The sequence below is a fragment of the Amblyomma americanum genome, chromosome 1 (assembly GCF_052857255.1).
Source record: "Amblyomma americanum isolate KBUSLIRL-KWMA chromosome 1, ASM5285725v1, whole genome shotgun sequence".
Taxonomy (NCBI): Eukaryota; Metazoa; Arthropoda; class Arachnida; order Ixodida; family Ixodidae; genus Amblyomma; species Amblyomma americanum.
This window is the reverse complement of record NC_135497.1, coordinates 52,804,707-52,820,661: the sequence shown is the minus strand read 5'-3', so window position 1 is coordinate 52,820,661 and position 15,955 is coordinate 52,804,707. Positions and strand designations below refer to the sequence as shown.

Sequence of the window (15,955 nt, the reverse complement as noted above, 5' to 3'; positions counted from 1 at the left end):
ACAACAGCAATGTTTTCTTATCACCTCAACAACAACTTATTTGTGCCTTTAGCTTTGGCAGTAAAAATTTTGCATGAAAATTTGACATGTTTTAAATCAGTCACAGCAGAGGTAATTATATCCGAAGGCATTCCGTTTTCACAAGAGTGCCCGACAGCTTGATGTTTCAGAAACATTCAGGAAATTTCTCGAACGCTGCTCTGCATGTCTACACACGGCCTGAATTTTATTGCTGTTCATGTTCCATCTCCACAGAAGCACGAGCGCACAACCGAATGTGCAAAAAAAAAGGGCCGAGAGCGCGCACGGGCAAGAATGCACCTACGCGGGCCGACTCAAGGTTTGTTTCGGTATACTTTAACCGATATGACCACAGTAGACAAAATTGTGCCGGGCCACCACAAATACTCAGCCACGAAAGAGATTTAAAATGGTAGGAGCATTCCTGGCTGATGCGTTCGTGGCCAACCATCGAGGCACAACGCGGCGCGTGCATTGTCTGACCGAAACGCTAGATGCTTTTGCTGTGTGCTGAAAATCGGCCACGAGCAGGCAGACAATGCAGAGTCATGTGGCAGTGAAGCAGACAAGGGCAGGTGTGCAAGCTGAAATAGTCCTCTTTAATCTATGATACAGATGAGATTATGTAACACTGTTATTACACAAACTCCCCGGTGCCGCACCGGGGAAGAAACAAGGCACAAAGGAGCAGCCGGCCTCCCCCCCTCCCACTTTAAGTAGGCTGCCGGAAAGCTCCCGGGCGGCAAGAGTCTTTCGACTAGCACGGGACCCGTAAGCGCTTTGTACTGCCGGCGGAGGAGGGGGGGCTATTGCACTGCTGCACAAGACAGGGAGCATCACGCGTGCGTGTTTAATGGCGGGCCACTGCCCCGCCGTGGGGTCCTTTGTCTGGCGAAATGCTAGGAGCCACCACAGCATGCAGCGCTGCACCGTTCATGAGCAGCGGTGCCGGGAAGGCTGGTGAGCCGCCGCCGCCGCCGCCACCGCCTGCAGCATTGTTGGAGTTTCGCAGCACCGTGTACACATCTTCGACACGGCTCAGTTTGTCGAAGAACGGCATCAGGTCCCGCAGCTCTGTGTCCGACATGTCGTCGAACCAGGACCCCACAGGCACCTGCCAAGAGCAGCAAGAAGTCATCAAAAACGCCACAAAACCAGCAAAAAACACGAAATGCTAGTGTGCACCAACAGCCTTCCCTGGTCTGCTTTGGTGTTTTTTTTTGTTAGGAATGGAAATGGCGCAGCAATTCTCACTTCTCGGTGGACACCTTAACCACTTCCTAAGAAAATGGAAAAACGTGGGAGTGAAAAGAGGTGCCGTGGTGGAGGGCTCCGGAATAATTTTTACCACCTGAGGATATTTAATGTGCACTGACATTGCACGGCACACGGGTGCCTTTTGAGTTTCGCCTCGATGGAAACACAGCCGCCACAGTCGGGTTCGAACCTGCATACTCCAGATTCATTGCTTGCAGACTCTGTCCACTTGCAAGAGGGATTGCAGCTAGCAAAGGTGATTCAAGACGTGATGTTGCATCTCCGTTGCGGTTCACAATGAGGCCAAGTGCAGTGCTTGCCATAGTGCATTTTAAACAGTTTATAGCCATATCACTTTGCCATGAATGCTTCGTTCACATGTTGTGCAGTTAATAACAGCCACTGCAGCCTAAGTAAAATTTCAGTCAAGATGGCCTTAATACTTCAAAGGCCCATTGGAGCGGTATTATGTGAGCGATGGGTTGCCCAAAAAGTTGCTTTTTCAGCTGATTGTGTGAGTTTGATGGCCAGAGGGAAGTGTGACGTCGACTGGGGCAAACGATTCCAGCCTGTACCAAAACCAAGCACGAAACAAGACCACTTACCTAATAACTTAAGCTTCAATAATTTTCCTCTGTTCAAAGCCACTTGCCTGTAGTCTTTGACAACTCCATCAACAATTTCCTGGTTAGCTTCAGCTCACCCAACTGCTTACACCGTTGCATGCACCAACAGACTTTGTGAAACGTGAAATAAGGAATGCCTATCATATTTACACGCATAATTTGCACATCCCCAATTTATTACCCGGGTCTATGAAAAACATTTAATCGCATATTTTACACTCGCTGCTATGCCAGACCACCAGCATGCACGCGGTTGCACGCTTGGTAGTCTTGGGAAGACCGGCGCGGCCGTGGTTTCGTGTGCGGCTACAAAAATGAGAGGCGAGGGGACGCCACCACTCCACTCGAGGGAAGATGCCACTGCCAAAGCCAGGCCAAAGCGAAGTCATACCTTCGGAATAAAAGTGCTTTGTTTTGATTGTTAATTAGTTTGTAAACTGGTTCCGGCAAAAAAAATCAAATTGTGCGCCGTTTACTCCACTCACTAGCCCTGGCAGTCGCTTTCCCAATGAACAGCTGTGAGAGAAAACTTCCGGTAGCCTCCAGCACGCTAGGGAACCTTAAACTATTGAATCGTTTACTCTTCAGTTTACCGCTCGTCAGGCGGCCCGGGCCGCACGCGAGGGTGCCATTTTATCGCCTTTTATCGCCATTTGCCTCTGCCTGCTGGCTTTGCAATTTTAAAGTTGTGCGTTTGTTGCTTTGAGCTGCTCACGCACAGTCATGCCATCCCGTGGGAAACTACAAAATGTAGGGCAAGGTGGCAGAGAGGGGGTTATGTAGACTTACATTTGGAGTCAAATTTTTTTGGTCCGCGAGGTAGAGGGGGGGGGGGGGGGTCGACGTATAGGCAGCAATATGCAATTATGTTCTTTGTAGGGTTTTTTTAGGACATGCTGGCGAAATCTCGGCGAAATTTTCGCACACCCTTTCTGAAGCCTTATTTTAAAGGAAAAATGGAAAATGGGCACAAATAAGCATTTTGTTTGTAGTGTTTATGCAAGCAGCAGACAATCGCAGCATGGCACCCATGCAGCCACACTTTAATCACTGCACATCCACAATTCTTTTGCATATTCTAGGATGCTAACTAATGGTGTCGGTTGATGCTGAGCGGGGTATTACAGCCGGTCCCATTGGAAATTTTGTGCAAATATATAGCACTAAAGTTCGCATTTGTTCGTTCACAAGAATATTCTACATGCTGAAGGTGTGCCACGGCCCTACGAGTGGCGCTTCACATAAAAGGTGATCACTTGACCGTGGAGACGGTCGGATGTGTTGGCTTGGAGACTTACAGGAAGCGCTGGCACTGTGAAACCGCATGACGAGGTGAACATGGGGTATGCATGAGGGTAGCCTTCATTCCATGCGGGAAAGGCAGCAATCAGTGCTTAGCTTGTCGTGCGATGAAGCCAAACTAAATGGCCGAAGCCTAGCAGCGCCCCTCACCTGGATTTCTTTGTTCACTAGGCTGCCAAAGGACTTAAACTGCACCTTAATTTTAATTGAAGATTGTTCTATTTATAGCACGCTGGTATCACTATTCGACCTCATATGATTGGCAGCGGCTAGTTATGCGTGAGGGTAGCCTTCTTCCATGTGGGAAAGGCAGCCTTCGGTGCATAGCTTGTCGTGCGATGAAGCCAAACTAAATGGCCGAAGCCTAGCAGCGCCCCTCACCTGGATTTCTTTGTTCACTAGGCTGCCAAAGGACTTAAACTGCACCTTAATTTTAATTGAAGATTGTTCTATTTATAGCACGCTGGTATCACTATTCGACCTCATATGATTGGCAGCGGCTAGTTATGCGTGAGGGTAGCCTTCTTCCATGTGGGAAAGGCAGCCTTCGGTGCATAGCTTGTCGTGCGATGAAGCCAAACTAAATGGCCGAAGCCTAGCAGCGCCCCTCACCTGGATTTCTTTGTTCACTAGGCTGCCAAAGGACTTAAACTGCACCTTAATTTTAATTGAAGATTGTTCTATTTATAGCACGCTGGTATCACTATTCGACCTCATATGATTGGCAGCGGCTAGTTATGCGTGAGGGTAGCCTTCTTCCATGTGGGAAAGGCAGCCTTCGGTGCATAGCTTGTCGTGCGATGAAGCCAAACTAAATGGCCGAAGCCTAGCAGCGCCCCTCACCTGGATTTCTTTGTTCACTAGGCTGCCAAAGGACTTAAACTGCACCTTAATTTTAATTGAAGATTGTTCTATTTATAGCAAGCTGGTATCATGATTCGACGTCTTATGATTGGCAGTGGCTAGTTTGAAAGCACTGTCCCCTGTGGCTTTGATGCAGAGCAGGCTAGGCCTAGAGACTCCTAGCGAGCAGTGCACTGTCGGCACACCGGTGGGCGGCACATCACTGTAAGAAAGGTGTCACTAGCGTGGGTGCACAGTATTCTTGATTCTAGGTTATATATAAGCATACATATTGCCGTCCCCTTTGAGTTCGATATACCTGGGATCGACTTTATATGCATGCAATATAAACAGAATCCAGCAAAAAGCAACTGAACCTTGAAGAGGTCATGACATCATTTTTAGACCGTAGAAGCTGTTTATTCATTTTGTTCGCTATGCATCTCGGAACAACTGGAGCAAAATATGATCTCATTTGATGCAGCGAGTAATTCCTAATTGAATTTTTAAAGGTTCTCCTGAACCGTGTGGCAGTCGAGAAACACTGGCGCGCTCGCGGCCCACGATGACATACAGACGGTACAGTTAACAAGAAGTGTTGGGTAGTGGAAAAAGTGGCGGCCCCTCACAAGGTGTGTGCACAAACTCATCAGATGGCGCACGAGGTCAATTCCCGAGAACTGGCTGACCCGGGCAGCGGGCAAGGCGCGGCGAGCGCCTCGGCATGTTTTTAGTGCGAAAGCGCTACTTAGTGATCACTAGCAAAGCTGGAAAACCCGAAATATGTGCAAAACTTCAACCTTTGACGGAGCCCAAGCGCCAGAGGCCTTGCGCAGCTGCTACGTCAATGCGGGGAATTGGCATCCCCCCTCCCCCCCAACCCCCGCGCATCGCAGCCGATAGTGGCTGCAAGTGTTTTCGTGCGTCCTACTGAGTTTAACTCTTTCTTTACCGCACCATAGGCAATAGGCCATATATAGCCCACAGTTTGAACCTGCCCCCCAAAATTCAAGACTGCGCTCCTTGACAAGCTGCACCATCTAGTTTGCTTCTATAACACCATCTTTTATTTCAGATTTTTTTCCTTTCCTAAGGCGAGGAGACGAGGTTAAAAAAAGAAACCAGATTTAAGGTGGGTTCACACTGGAGTCGCAGAGGTCGTGCGACAGCTTTAAATCAATTTGCTGCGCTCCCTCCCCGCTTTACTACGGAAACCATAACTAAGTGCACGAAATCGGTCCTGGTGTGCACGGTCCAGTGAATCTGCCTTTAGTCTGCGGTATCAAGGTGCGGTGTAATGGTTTCGTGGCGCATTCCTGCATGACCAAAGGCTACATTGAGCACACTGAGAATGGGGAGCGCTAGATTCAAGACAAGAGAACAACACCACATAGGAACACCACGAGACACGAGCGTTTTTGCGCTCGTGTCTCGTGGTGTTCTTAAGTGGTGTTGTCCCCTTGTCTTGATTGTAGCGCTCCCCAGTCTCTGTATGCACGACCAACAAGCCCCCTACAAAGCTTTACACTGAGCACCCTTGTGGGTTCTTATGCTGTCTTTTTTTTAATGGGAGAGCATTAGTTGGCTCCTTGCAGGAAAACCCCCTCCTGGAGCAACAGGCCACAAGGAAGGAGTAGATGCAGAAATCCAGAAAGGAAGTTGACTTCGCCCCTCCTCCTCCTCCTTGGAGTGCTATACAATACAGAGTGCCCTCCAGATGGGGGGGGGGGGGCAGAAGCATGGCCTGCCAAGGATTTCACCTGCCCTGGAGCAATAGACACCACAAGAGAGGGGTAGATGGAGAAATCCAGTGGACTTTCTAGTGAATGGGAACAGGTTTGGAAGGCTCCTCCTCCTTTTTGCTGTGCTATACACAGTGTTGGCAGTAACGCATTGCAAGTAATGGCACTACCGGTAATGGGTTACTTTTTTGGTAACTTAGTAACGTACTCGTTACCATTTTCGGAACTGTAACAGGTAACGTCCTTACATTAACATTTTTACTAGTTACTTTTCGTTCCAGTTGTGACCTACTCCGCCCCCTTATTTAGAAAAAATAAGCGCAGAGCAACTAAAGTGATGATGTAAGTAAACAAAATGAACAGGTGCTCTCGACGACCCTTGTTGCGGCTCGCAGGCATGGAAGAAAACACCTGCCCTTGACAACGCACCCAACTAAAAGAAAAAGACAAAAAAGCCATAAAACACGGAATACGCGCACAAACGCGCATTCACACACTCGCCTTTACCTACCTCCCCTTCCCAAACCACTGAAACACACAACTCTCTAAGGAGTGGAAGAATGTACAGCACTTTGGAACATCACATTTTTCATAATTACCCTAAATTTATTGAGTTCAGCGATGTTTTCTTCATGAAGTTAGAATTGATGATGAAATGTCATTTTGTGTTTAATATCAAATTCAGAAAATGGCTTCACCATGTGCCACAGAGTCAGAAGCCATCGCATCTAACTCTACCGGCAACTTTAGGCCACTATAACATTGCTTAGCTCCGGCACATTTGTGCAAAGTATTCTCGTTAAATCAGGATTTCGCGTAAAATTTTGTTTGGGGCACAAGTTTCATGTGAAATGTGAGCTTTATAAAATTGTTATCTCATGTTCTTAATTCGAGGACTAATTAAAATGAATGGCTATGAGGTAACTGCACAGTAAGGTGCGCTACTTTTTTTCGATAACGATAACGCATTACCTTTTTTTGTACGCAACAGAGGTTAGTAATGCATTCCTTTCCGACTGCCCTCAAGATTGGGGGGGGGGGGGGGGGAGAAAGTCAACTTTTGCAGTGAATGGAAACAGGTCTGGAGGCACCTCTCCTCCTCCCAGCAGTGGCTATACAATACCGTATAAGCTGGATAAGAAAACAGACTACCCTCAAAATGGGGGTGGCTGGACCAACACCCTCTAGAGGCGTTAAGGGCTTCTGGCTGTCCCCCCCCCCCCTCCCCCGAGCTGTCAGTCAAAAAGAGGCCTGCACAGAAGTTCCCTGCATTGTAAATGAGGCAAGGAATACAATGCAGAGTCTAGGCCTATATGCATAACAAGTGCTGCGTGACCATTTGTCGGACTAATTAAAAATCGCAGCTCAAAAATCCTGTTTTCAAGTTTCCCCGGGATGAAGAATAGAAGGCCTGGATTAGGGCAATACCACGAGCGAATTTCGTTGTGCCACCGCCCTGGAGTGTCTTCAAATAAAGTCACTTCTGAAAGACAAGGTAGACTTAGCGCTGCATTTTATAAGAGTGTCTTTAAACCAGGAACCTTGTTACAATTTTAAGCGGTGAATGTAACATTTCAAGAGATAGCTCCCTTGCCAAGTTACAGCTGCTGTTTAAACGAAATTGAGCTTCCCTCTAGGTTTAACTTCACTTTATTGAGATCGACATCGTGCGAGCGGCCTCCTACATCGCCGAGCTTACAGAGAGCACCACCACTGCACCACTTTCGCACAGGCGCAATCCCATCAAAGTTTCCAGGATGCCCGTCTGGTCTTTCTCAGCCATGCACCTCAAGGGATGTCCCCGACTCAAAGTGAACGCCTCTCGAGTCTGCTGATTTGAAGAAAGCACTTGAAGAGTCTGCCGAAGTATTCCGTAAAAAGCAGGAAGCGGATAAATTTTTAAACCTAAGACTTACCGGAATATGTAGCCAGCAAGAAGTCCACATTCTAGCATATTATGTAAGCAATTGAACGCCTCATTTACTGCACACATTGAAGACCAAGCTTCATGCATCAAATATCCAGTTGCAGTAAAAGCTGACTTTATTATGGCAGTTTACTTTGTAAAGGCGCCGATAACGAAAATGAAAATCAATTCCTCCACTCCATCTATAGGAAAACAGCAAGAAATTGGTGGCAGAGCTACTTGTGACCATTGAGAAGAGCTGCGCCGACCTCAGTCGAAGTTCTAAATCTACAAATGAAGACATCTGCTAGCTATGTTGTAATTACGTGGACAGCGGAAATGTATATATTTGTCTTGAGAGCAAAACTATAATAAATACACAGATGGTGGAACGAGTGAAACTGATGCAGGACAAGAACAAGGAGGCACACACATAACACCGCCGTGTGCCTCCTTTGTCCTGCGTCAGTTTCACTGGTTCCACCATCTGTGCATAATGAACCAACTAACCCATCAGTTTACTGAACTATAATAAATACATGTGTCCCCAATATAACTGTACATACGAAGCTCTGAAGCAAATCGAGTGTGTTTCATTTCGGATTAAAGGTGCGCTCCATAAAACTGTACATACAGAACTAAGGAAGGTAAAGATTTAGAACATAGGTAAATTTATTTAAGTAATGTATAAAGAAACATTTAATGAGAAACACAAGAACGCGCAATGCGACAAAGCTGCTGACATTGGTACCTATATACAACCTTTGCAAAGCTCGTTAATGGCTACTGCCTCTAAATAAATGTCCCATTAAGTGCCTGCTTTTTATCCTAGCATTTAGCTGAAGAAACAGTGTGGATTGACCAATAGAAGCTTATTGCTAATAGGTGATCCCAGCGGAGATTCCTCCAACTCCGCCGTTGGAGGAATCCGCCGTTGCAGCATTACTTGGCGAGATTAAAATTCTAGCTAGAAGCAAAGATAGATTAGCTCGGGAACTGGCAGAAGCCTTTTTTATTATAGAGAGAGGTGGCATGTGCGTCAGCACCACTTCTATCTCCCTACGAGAAAGTGAGCATAGATTGCTAAACAATATGCAATAATGAGTAGGTTTGGTTTGAGTGCTTTTTTGTTATTTATTTTCTTTTCCTTTTTTACCATGTAAGAAGTGTGCATGCGTTCACATTCTTCGGGCTATATATATGCAACATGTGGCTTTCAACAAACATAGTTTGAGTCAGCACCCGTCCTGTCTGGTCTTTCTGTGTGGTTTGTGTAAAAATTAGCGCTGTTTTTACTTTTGTTACTCATGAGCTCCCACCGAGATAGAGCATCTTAATCGGCAGCATTTGCCAAAAGAGACCAGTCTAGTCTGCACTGAAGACTGCAGCACGCGAAAACTTTGCAGCGATTTTCGGCTACTCCTCTGAAACCCACTGCTGAATCTCCTGGCTACTGACAGCCCAACTTTCGCCTGAAATTGCTTTTCGCCCAATGCTGTGGCGGTTTTTAAACCATTGCAGCCACCCAGTGCTACTGTAAAAGTTTTCTTCACCAAGAGCCGTGGCAAACCATGTGGCATTCTCCATTCACATGGGGCCATCCACAGGGATATTTTTCGCTTGGACTTCCGAAAAACCACGCATACAGCGCCTTCTGAACATTGTCAAAAGCAGCAGGGTGCACACGACGTGCTCCCGAGCGACTTTGCTCACCTGCTTTGAGCGTGATGTCCTGCTTGTTTTTTAACAGCCTACTTAGAGTGCTCCGCGGAATGCCGATTGCGTGTGCCGCGGAGGACTTCTTTTCACCATTCTTGACGTGCCAGATCACCTCAAGCTTTGTTGCGAACTCCAGATTCTTTCTCTTTTTTACGTCCGTGGGTGCCACAGCTCATTAGATGACAGCAGTCACGCACGCTACAATCGGAGCGTTGAAACAGACATGCACAAAAAAAATGCGACAGCCTCGCACTGGCCGATGGAGTCCACTGACGTCGGTCGAGTCGGGGAGTCAGCAGAGTCAACGAAGGAATGACAAAGGCACAAAGGGAAATGAAGGACAGAGAGGAAGAAAACTCAGCGGAAATAAGCCGTTGGTGCTAGTTGTGCCAGTCATAGGGCACCGCGGGCGCAACCACCACCTGGCTCTTTCCAGTTCTCGTTTCCCTCACCAGTGAGGAGGCACTGCCATCACTTATGACCAGTTTTCTCTCTTTCCCGAGGAATAATGGCTTGCAAACGTCTCCGCTCGCCCTCCGTGCCGCGCGTTGAGCAACCGGAGATGCGAGTGTCTTTGGGGAGAGCGCACTTTGCAGGGGCCCGGCGCGGCGTTCGAAATATCGAACGGCCGGCGAAACTGGAGTTCGATATACTACGCAACTGTCCTACACTTTTACATAGTATTTTCAAGAGGATAATCTTTGTGTTCGATACAGACAATAATTCGAAATATGTTGGTTTGATATATCCGGATTCGACTGTAGGCAGAATTCAAGCTGACTGAAAAATATTTATTTCCAGGTATCTACCACGCAGTACCCCTTCTATGCAGCGTCCTGGTGCTCTTCCATGATGCGTGAATGGCCTTCATCACGCTTCCTCAAGTTCACCTTTGCAAGTTCACCTTTGCAATAGCTGTTCCACGCGCGTAGCGCAAGACAGTGGGAAACTTAACGAGCAATAAGGGACCTGCCACATTTGATTAGTGAAATTAGGTGCCCGTGAAATATTCATAAAATGCTATTTTATCCATATTCAAGCTATGATAAGCTGCAGAAAATAAATTTACAGTATTTTGTACTTATATCAGTCATGACAATATATCTAGAGTAACTACCACAGCATACAAACAACCACAGCCACCACACCTGCATCATCCCTTCTGAAACTTGGAATTGCGGCCCGGCGCACAACTGTTCGTTTCTTTGGCATAAATAACAGCCATCTTGAATGTAGCCGTGAACGAGCACTGAGCACTTACCAGCCTCAGAGCACAAATGACGACTGACGAAGCACTACATTAAAAACTGGAAAAACTAGGCCAGCAATCAAGTCAAATGCATCAAACAGAGCCAAAGAGAAACCATGCGTAAGCGCAAAGGCTCTTCCATCAGCTACAGACACTCCCCGGAAGCACTGCTGTACCGAGTGGCGGCGCCGCCGTGATTGTAACGGTGGCCCTTCCATCAACTGTTGTTGACACTCCCATAAACGCAGAGTGCGCACTTAAAATTAAAAAAATCCTTCTGAACAAGCACGCAGAACAGCTGAATGCTACTGGACAGAGCCGTAGAGCAAACATAAAAGTGAACCACGCTGTAGCATCCCTGACATCGTCTGTCTCACCTTTATTTATGGTACTATGCTTTGGCTTCGATTGTATGTTGACGCCTCCAATTCAAATTTTCAAAATAAAAAAAATAAAAGGTCAACTCAAAATTGTGTAAATATCGTATGTTTCTCATTTGGTTAGTATTCGGTTAGAGAAATTGACACTTGAGAATTTCTGAATATTCAGTAGCAATCGATTACCGCGTCAACTTTGATAAATCTGTCTGTGGCATAACCACAATATTGGGGCAAATTATCCCAAATTCGAGTTCAGGAAAACAGTACAGAGGCATCTGCTCCAATTTCTTTGTTGTTGTTTATTGTGTGGACTGATCACATTGGGATGCTTCTAAGCTTGGAACTTGTGTGAAATTCTGCAAGTGGGCTTTTCCACATATCACACACGACGAGGAGGATGGCCGACCACCGGCATCCAACAATCACAATGTGAAAGCAGTGCGGGGTTTTCTTGGGCCCTTCCATAATGTGCTACATGCTGAATGCTCACACCCATCGTACTCATCCTCTTGCCTACATAACTCTTGTAGCGTGAGTTCCACCACCTCGTTTTAGGCAACTAAGATATGCAGAATAGCCCACTAGCAGAATTTCGCACTGGGCTCTCTACGGGAACCAGAGTAGAGATGTCACGAAAGACCGCCTCCTGCAAGGTGCACTGAAAAATGTGTGCACCTGTGACGTGCACACAACGGCAGGCATGACAACAATAGGAGAGCACATGTCGCTACGCCAAAAAATCAACTGGCCACATAGTTTCGCCTAAAGAAACATTGGCTATCGGTCGTGCATTCGCTAGCCGTCCAATCTAGCTGTGTGCTGCTTTAAAATGCCAACTGGCGTATCAGTGGGCATTTATTTTCTTCTAGAGCGCAGCTCTTATGCACCCGATCCTGGGTTGAGCCGCATAACCGAGCGAGTGCAGTGGAAGATGAGAGATGGCGACAGCAAAAACAATTGCGTTGTGTTGGGTTTAATGGAACATAAGCAACCAAGGCTATCATGGGCCAGACAGCAAAAACAGCGCTAAAAGGAAAGCGAAGGAGGAGGGTGCAGCGATAGCATGAAGGCAGGTTGGACAACGGCAACCCGCAACACCCGAGTAGCCTCACCGATCGCATCGTAGGTAAGGTATGTGTCGCTAGCTAGAGATGGCACAAGGATAGCACATGCTGTGCACGTGCTGGCCATTCGCCCAGAAGAGGTTCATCGGCAGCAGAACGCTATGCACGGTGTTCAAATTGAAACCCAGTGCAGCCTCCATTCGGCACTATGTGTTCCATGTGCAGTCGCCTATGGTTCGAGTGTCGCAGCAGCCACACTTAAAAATCGCATTACCAAGAAGCGTAATCGACGGCTAATTATTTTGAAGGAGTCCCGCCATTCTGATGCCAATGTGCATTCCCCTAATTAGGTCAGAGTTTTTCTTCCAGCACACCAAACCTGCAAGCTCGTCACAGAGGTTTTGCCGTTTTGTGCAATCCAGCCCTCTCAAACAAGGCATCACTGCATTTTCGGAATTTTCATTTTCTTCAGGGGGCCGGAGGGGCATTAATAACTTGACCTTTGGATAATTCGGGTATTTGTTGCAGTCCTTTGAAGTCCGTACAAATGAGGTCATGTTTTCTGTGGTCAATTGTTTTTTTTTTTAAATATGGTGCTGAGCCAGTTTAGTTGTGTTCATTTCGATTGCAAAGACAATACACTATGTAAAAAGTGAAGGACAACATTTGCCCATTTACTTTTTCCTGAAATTTTATTCATACAGAACAGATATTCAATACTCGAAGGCATTTTTTTCTTCATACTTGTGTCTGATTCATATTTGAGGATGTCAAAATTAGCACACCCCTATTTTTTGCTTCACTTGGTTTATGGTTTATGGGGTTTAACGTCCCAAAGCGACTCGTATTATGAGGGATGCCGCAGTGGGGTACTCCGGAAGTTTCGACCACCTGGGGTTCTTTAATGTGCACTGACATCGCACAGCACACGGTCCTCTAGAATTTTGCCTCCATCGAAATGAGACTGCCATGGCCGGAATCCACGCATCTTTCAGGTCAGCAACGACAGATGGCGTGTCGGACGTCCTGCGCATGGGTTTCTACAGACACAGCCAACTTGGCGTGACTGATCACCACCGGCGCATGCCTCTGCACCGAGAACATCCGACTACAATGCCCCTTTGTGGAATCTGATCGCACTTGCGTCTCCCACATGTGTCTGTTTTCAACCAGTAGCAGATGTATTTTTGCCACTCCCCAGAGAGCACCACATCTTTCAAAAAAGGCAGATTTGGCCACCTCACGTGCACTTGGTGTTCCTGGAACTTGTGTTCGTGGCTGGCGGAAACAGAGACAGGATTTTCGCCAACAAGTCGACTCTGAAGGGTTTCAGCGGGCCAAAGAAGGGCCTCTTCTCAGAAATAGAAGAGTTTGCCGACTTCATGAAACAGCGAGCAGACCACAGGTCTTTGACTACAGAAATATTAAACGTTAGGGCTATGCAGCTGGTGCAGCAGAAATGACTAATGCGGATGGAGTTCCAAGTCAGAAGGTGCTGGATTTTAAACTTTATGAAAAGGTGTGGATTTCCACTCAAAAGGCAAACGGGAATATGCTACAAATTGCCAACAGAATATGAAAGCTTTTCAGTGTTATGTCCCGAGTCTGCATCATAAGCACAGCTACCAGCTCGTGCAAATTGAAAATGCTAACCAAGCACCACTCTACTTCGACATGCCAGCCACCCCAACTGTGGAGACCAAGTGGACAAAACAAGTGCACGTTTCATCTGTTGGTGAAGAGAAGATGAGTGTCACCGTAATGCTTTGCTGCATGCCTCCATTCCTAGTTTCCAAACGCAAGATGCTCCCTAAAGGCACAGTGTACCCAAGCGATGATATTGTGCCCACCAATCAGAAAGGGTGGATAGACACGTACCTCATCCTGAACTGGACGGGCGCTCAACGTATGCAACACTGACCTTGATGCCATACTCTGACATGACGCTAGAGCTGCAGCAGCTGCATATCAGCCTCAACAAGCCGGTGGAGAGGTTTTGGACACTCTACACAGAGTGGTTTGTAGATGGCTGCCACACATTTCACACCAACCAACAAGATGAAGAATGCCGCGTTGCATGAGACTTGACGGGATTGGTAAATGCACTATCACATCTGGCATGGTCAAAAAGGCCTTCAAGATGTGCGAAAGTTCAAATGTCATGGAAAGCACCAAGGATGAAATGCTTAGGGCCATTGAGAGCAACAAGGAGGCATTGACAGCGACGATAAGTGATGACGTTTTTGCCAGCCAGATGGGGGAAAGCGAGCGAGGTGGCAGCCCGGTTTACTTCTTCGTGACATTACAGTGGTTGGTTCCTATTGAGTAAAGGTTGTTCAAAGTGAGAATCAAAGTAAGAAGATTCATTTCTTTAAGCATGAAAATCTGACGCACATTGCAATCGTCAAAAATAGGCGCTCATAACAATCAAGGGCATGTTAGAACCAAGTTAATACAGTACACTAGCTGCAAGTCAGCACTCGTCACTCGTCGTGGGCCTTTTGGTTCTATGCCTTTTTGTGCTGTTCGTTCAAGTGCGAATCAGTACCAACTCCCCTAGCTCTCTGCCTTGCATCCCTGTGTATGAACAGGTATGCAAGGTGGTTACAAACATGTTCAGAAGATATGAAGAGAAGTAAATGCATCCAGAAAACAAAATTAGCCACTTGTATGTGCACCTATTTCAGTGCACCCGTTGCGCTATATGCCAAAGCCACTAAGCAATTTGTGTTGGCACAAAGTCGCCTGCACATATCTGAAACCAAAGCATGAACCTAAACAAATGCACACAGTGCTATGACCCAGCGATGCTAGCATGTTCTCATCTTTCCAACCTCTGTGCAATGCTTGCAAACAATGTGAGGCATAGCCATCACCAATACCTAATTCTTGCCAAAGATGGCATTTGTACAAGAGAAGCCACTCACTGCATTGCCCGGGTGGAAGACGTAAGAGGCAGGAGAGTTGTCGATGATCACCACCCGGTGCAGGTCCCGGCCCAGCCGGCCCAGGTCCTGCACATGAGGAATCAGTTCATTCACAGGGGGACACCAGCAAACAAAAAGAACTGAATCTGCTCTACATAACATCTGTAAATGCCTAAATAACAATTTTACAAGCATTAAGGCTACTTACACATTCTTTTCCTGCAGCAATACAATAGGAGTGCACTTAACACAACAAGACTGCAACAGAGCTAAAAGCCATGGCATTACAGTGGCTAGCTTCCTCACAACTTCACAAAGCAAGGCTACACAACTCTTCCGCTGTAGGTTCCTGGTAAACCTTGCAGCAATGTTTACCCTGCATCTACACAGCACTGTGGCCGATTAACAGTGATTGAATGTGGAATACAAGCAGCAGCAAAAGGCAGCAGTTCAACCACATAAGCAAAGCCATGTAAGCGAATATCAAATTAAATGCCGTGTAATTCCCACCTTCAATAATTTTTGTGCAACCTCGCTACAGAGGATCAGGTTTTAACGGATAATCGGCCATAACATACTGATCTGTGAAGATGGCAGCTCCTCCTAGCTCTGTCACTGACTACACTTCATATCCAGTAGATTCTGTTACAACATACATTCGGAGAGAATGGACCAAAATCAACACGGCAAACACTTCTTCACCACACACATTTCATCCGCAAACAACACAAGTATTCCTCAGCGTGTCCTGGCAACATATGACAGCAGCAGCAACAATGGTGGCTTGAACAGCGAGGAGCACCGCAGCATACGCGAGGCAGAGAAGTTCACAGGGAAAGTGCACCACGGAGTGATGCAATTTGGTTTTCGAATTGTGTAAGGAACCGCCAAAATTTTTTCTGAGCCACAGAGACTAGGC

At 46.7% G+C, this 15,955-nt stretch overlaps 1 protein-coding gene across 1 annotated transcript in view; it reads right to left on the bottom strand.

Moving 5' to 3' along the window:
• Positions 1-672: 672 nt before the first annotated feature.
• The window catches only part of LOC144132771 (carboxy-terminal domain RNA polymerase II polypeptide A small phosphatase 1-like), a 91,272-nt gene continuing 75,989 nt past the window's right edge, over positions 673-15,955 (bottom strand). Inside the window, exons 5-6 of the mRNA XM_077665423.1 lie at positions 15,037-15,123; positions 673-1,135 (exon numbers count right to left, since the gene is read on the bottom strand). Coding sequence (XP_077521549.1) covers positions 872-1,135; positions 15,037-15,123 — 351 coding nt within the window. The 3' untranslated portion in view covers positions 673-871. The remainder of the gene's footprint in view (positions 1,136-15,036; positions 15,124-15,955) is intronic.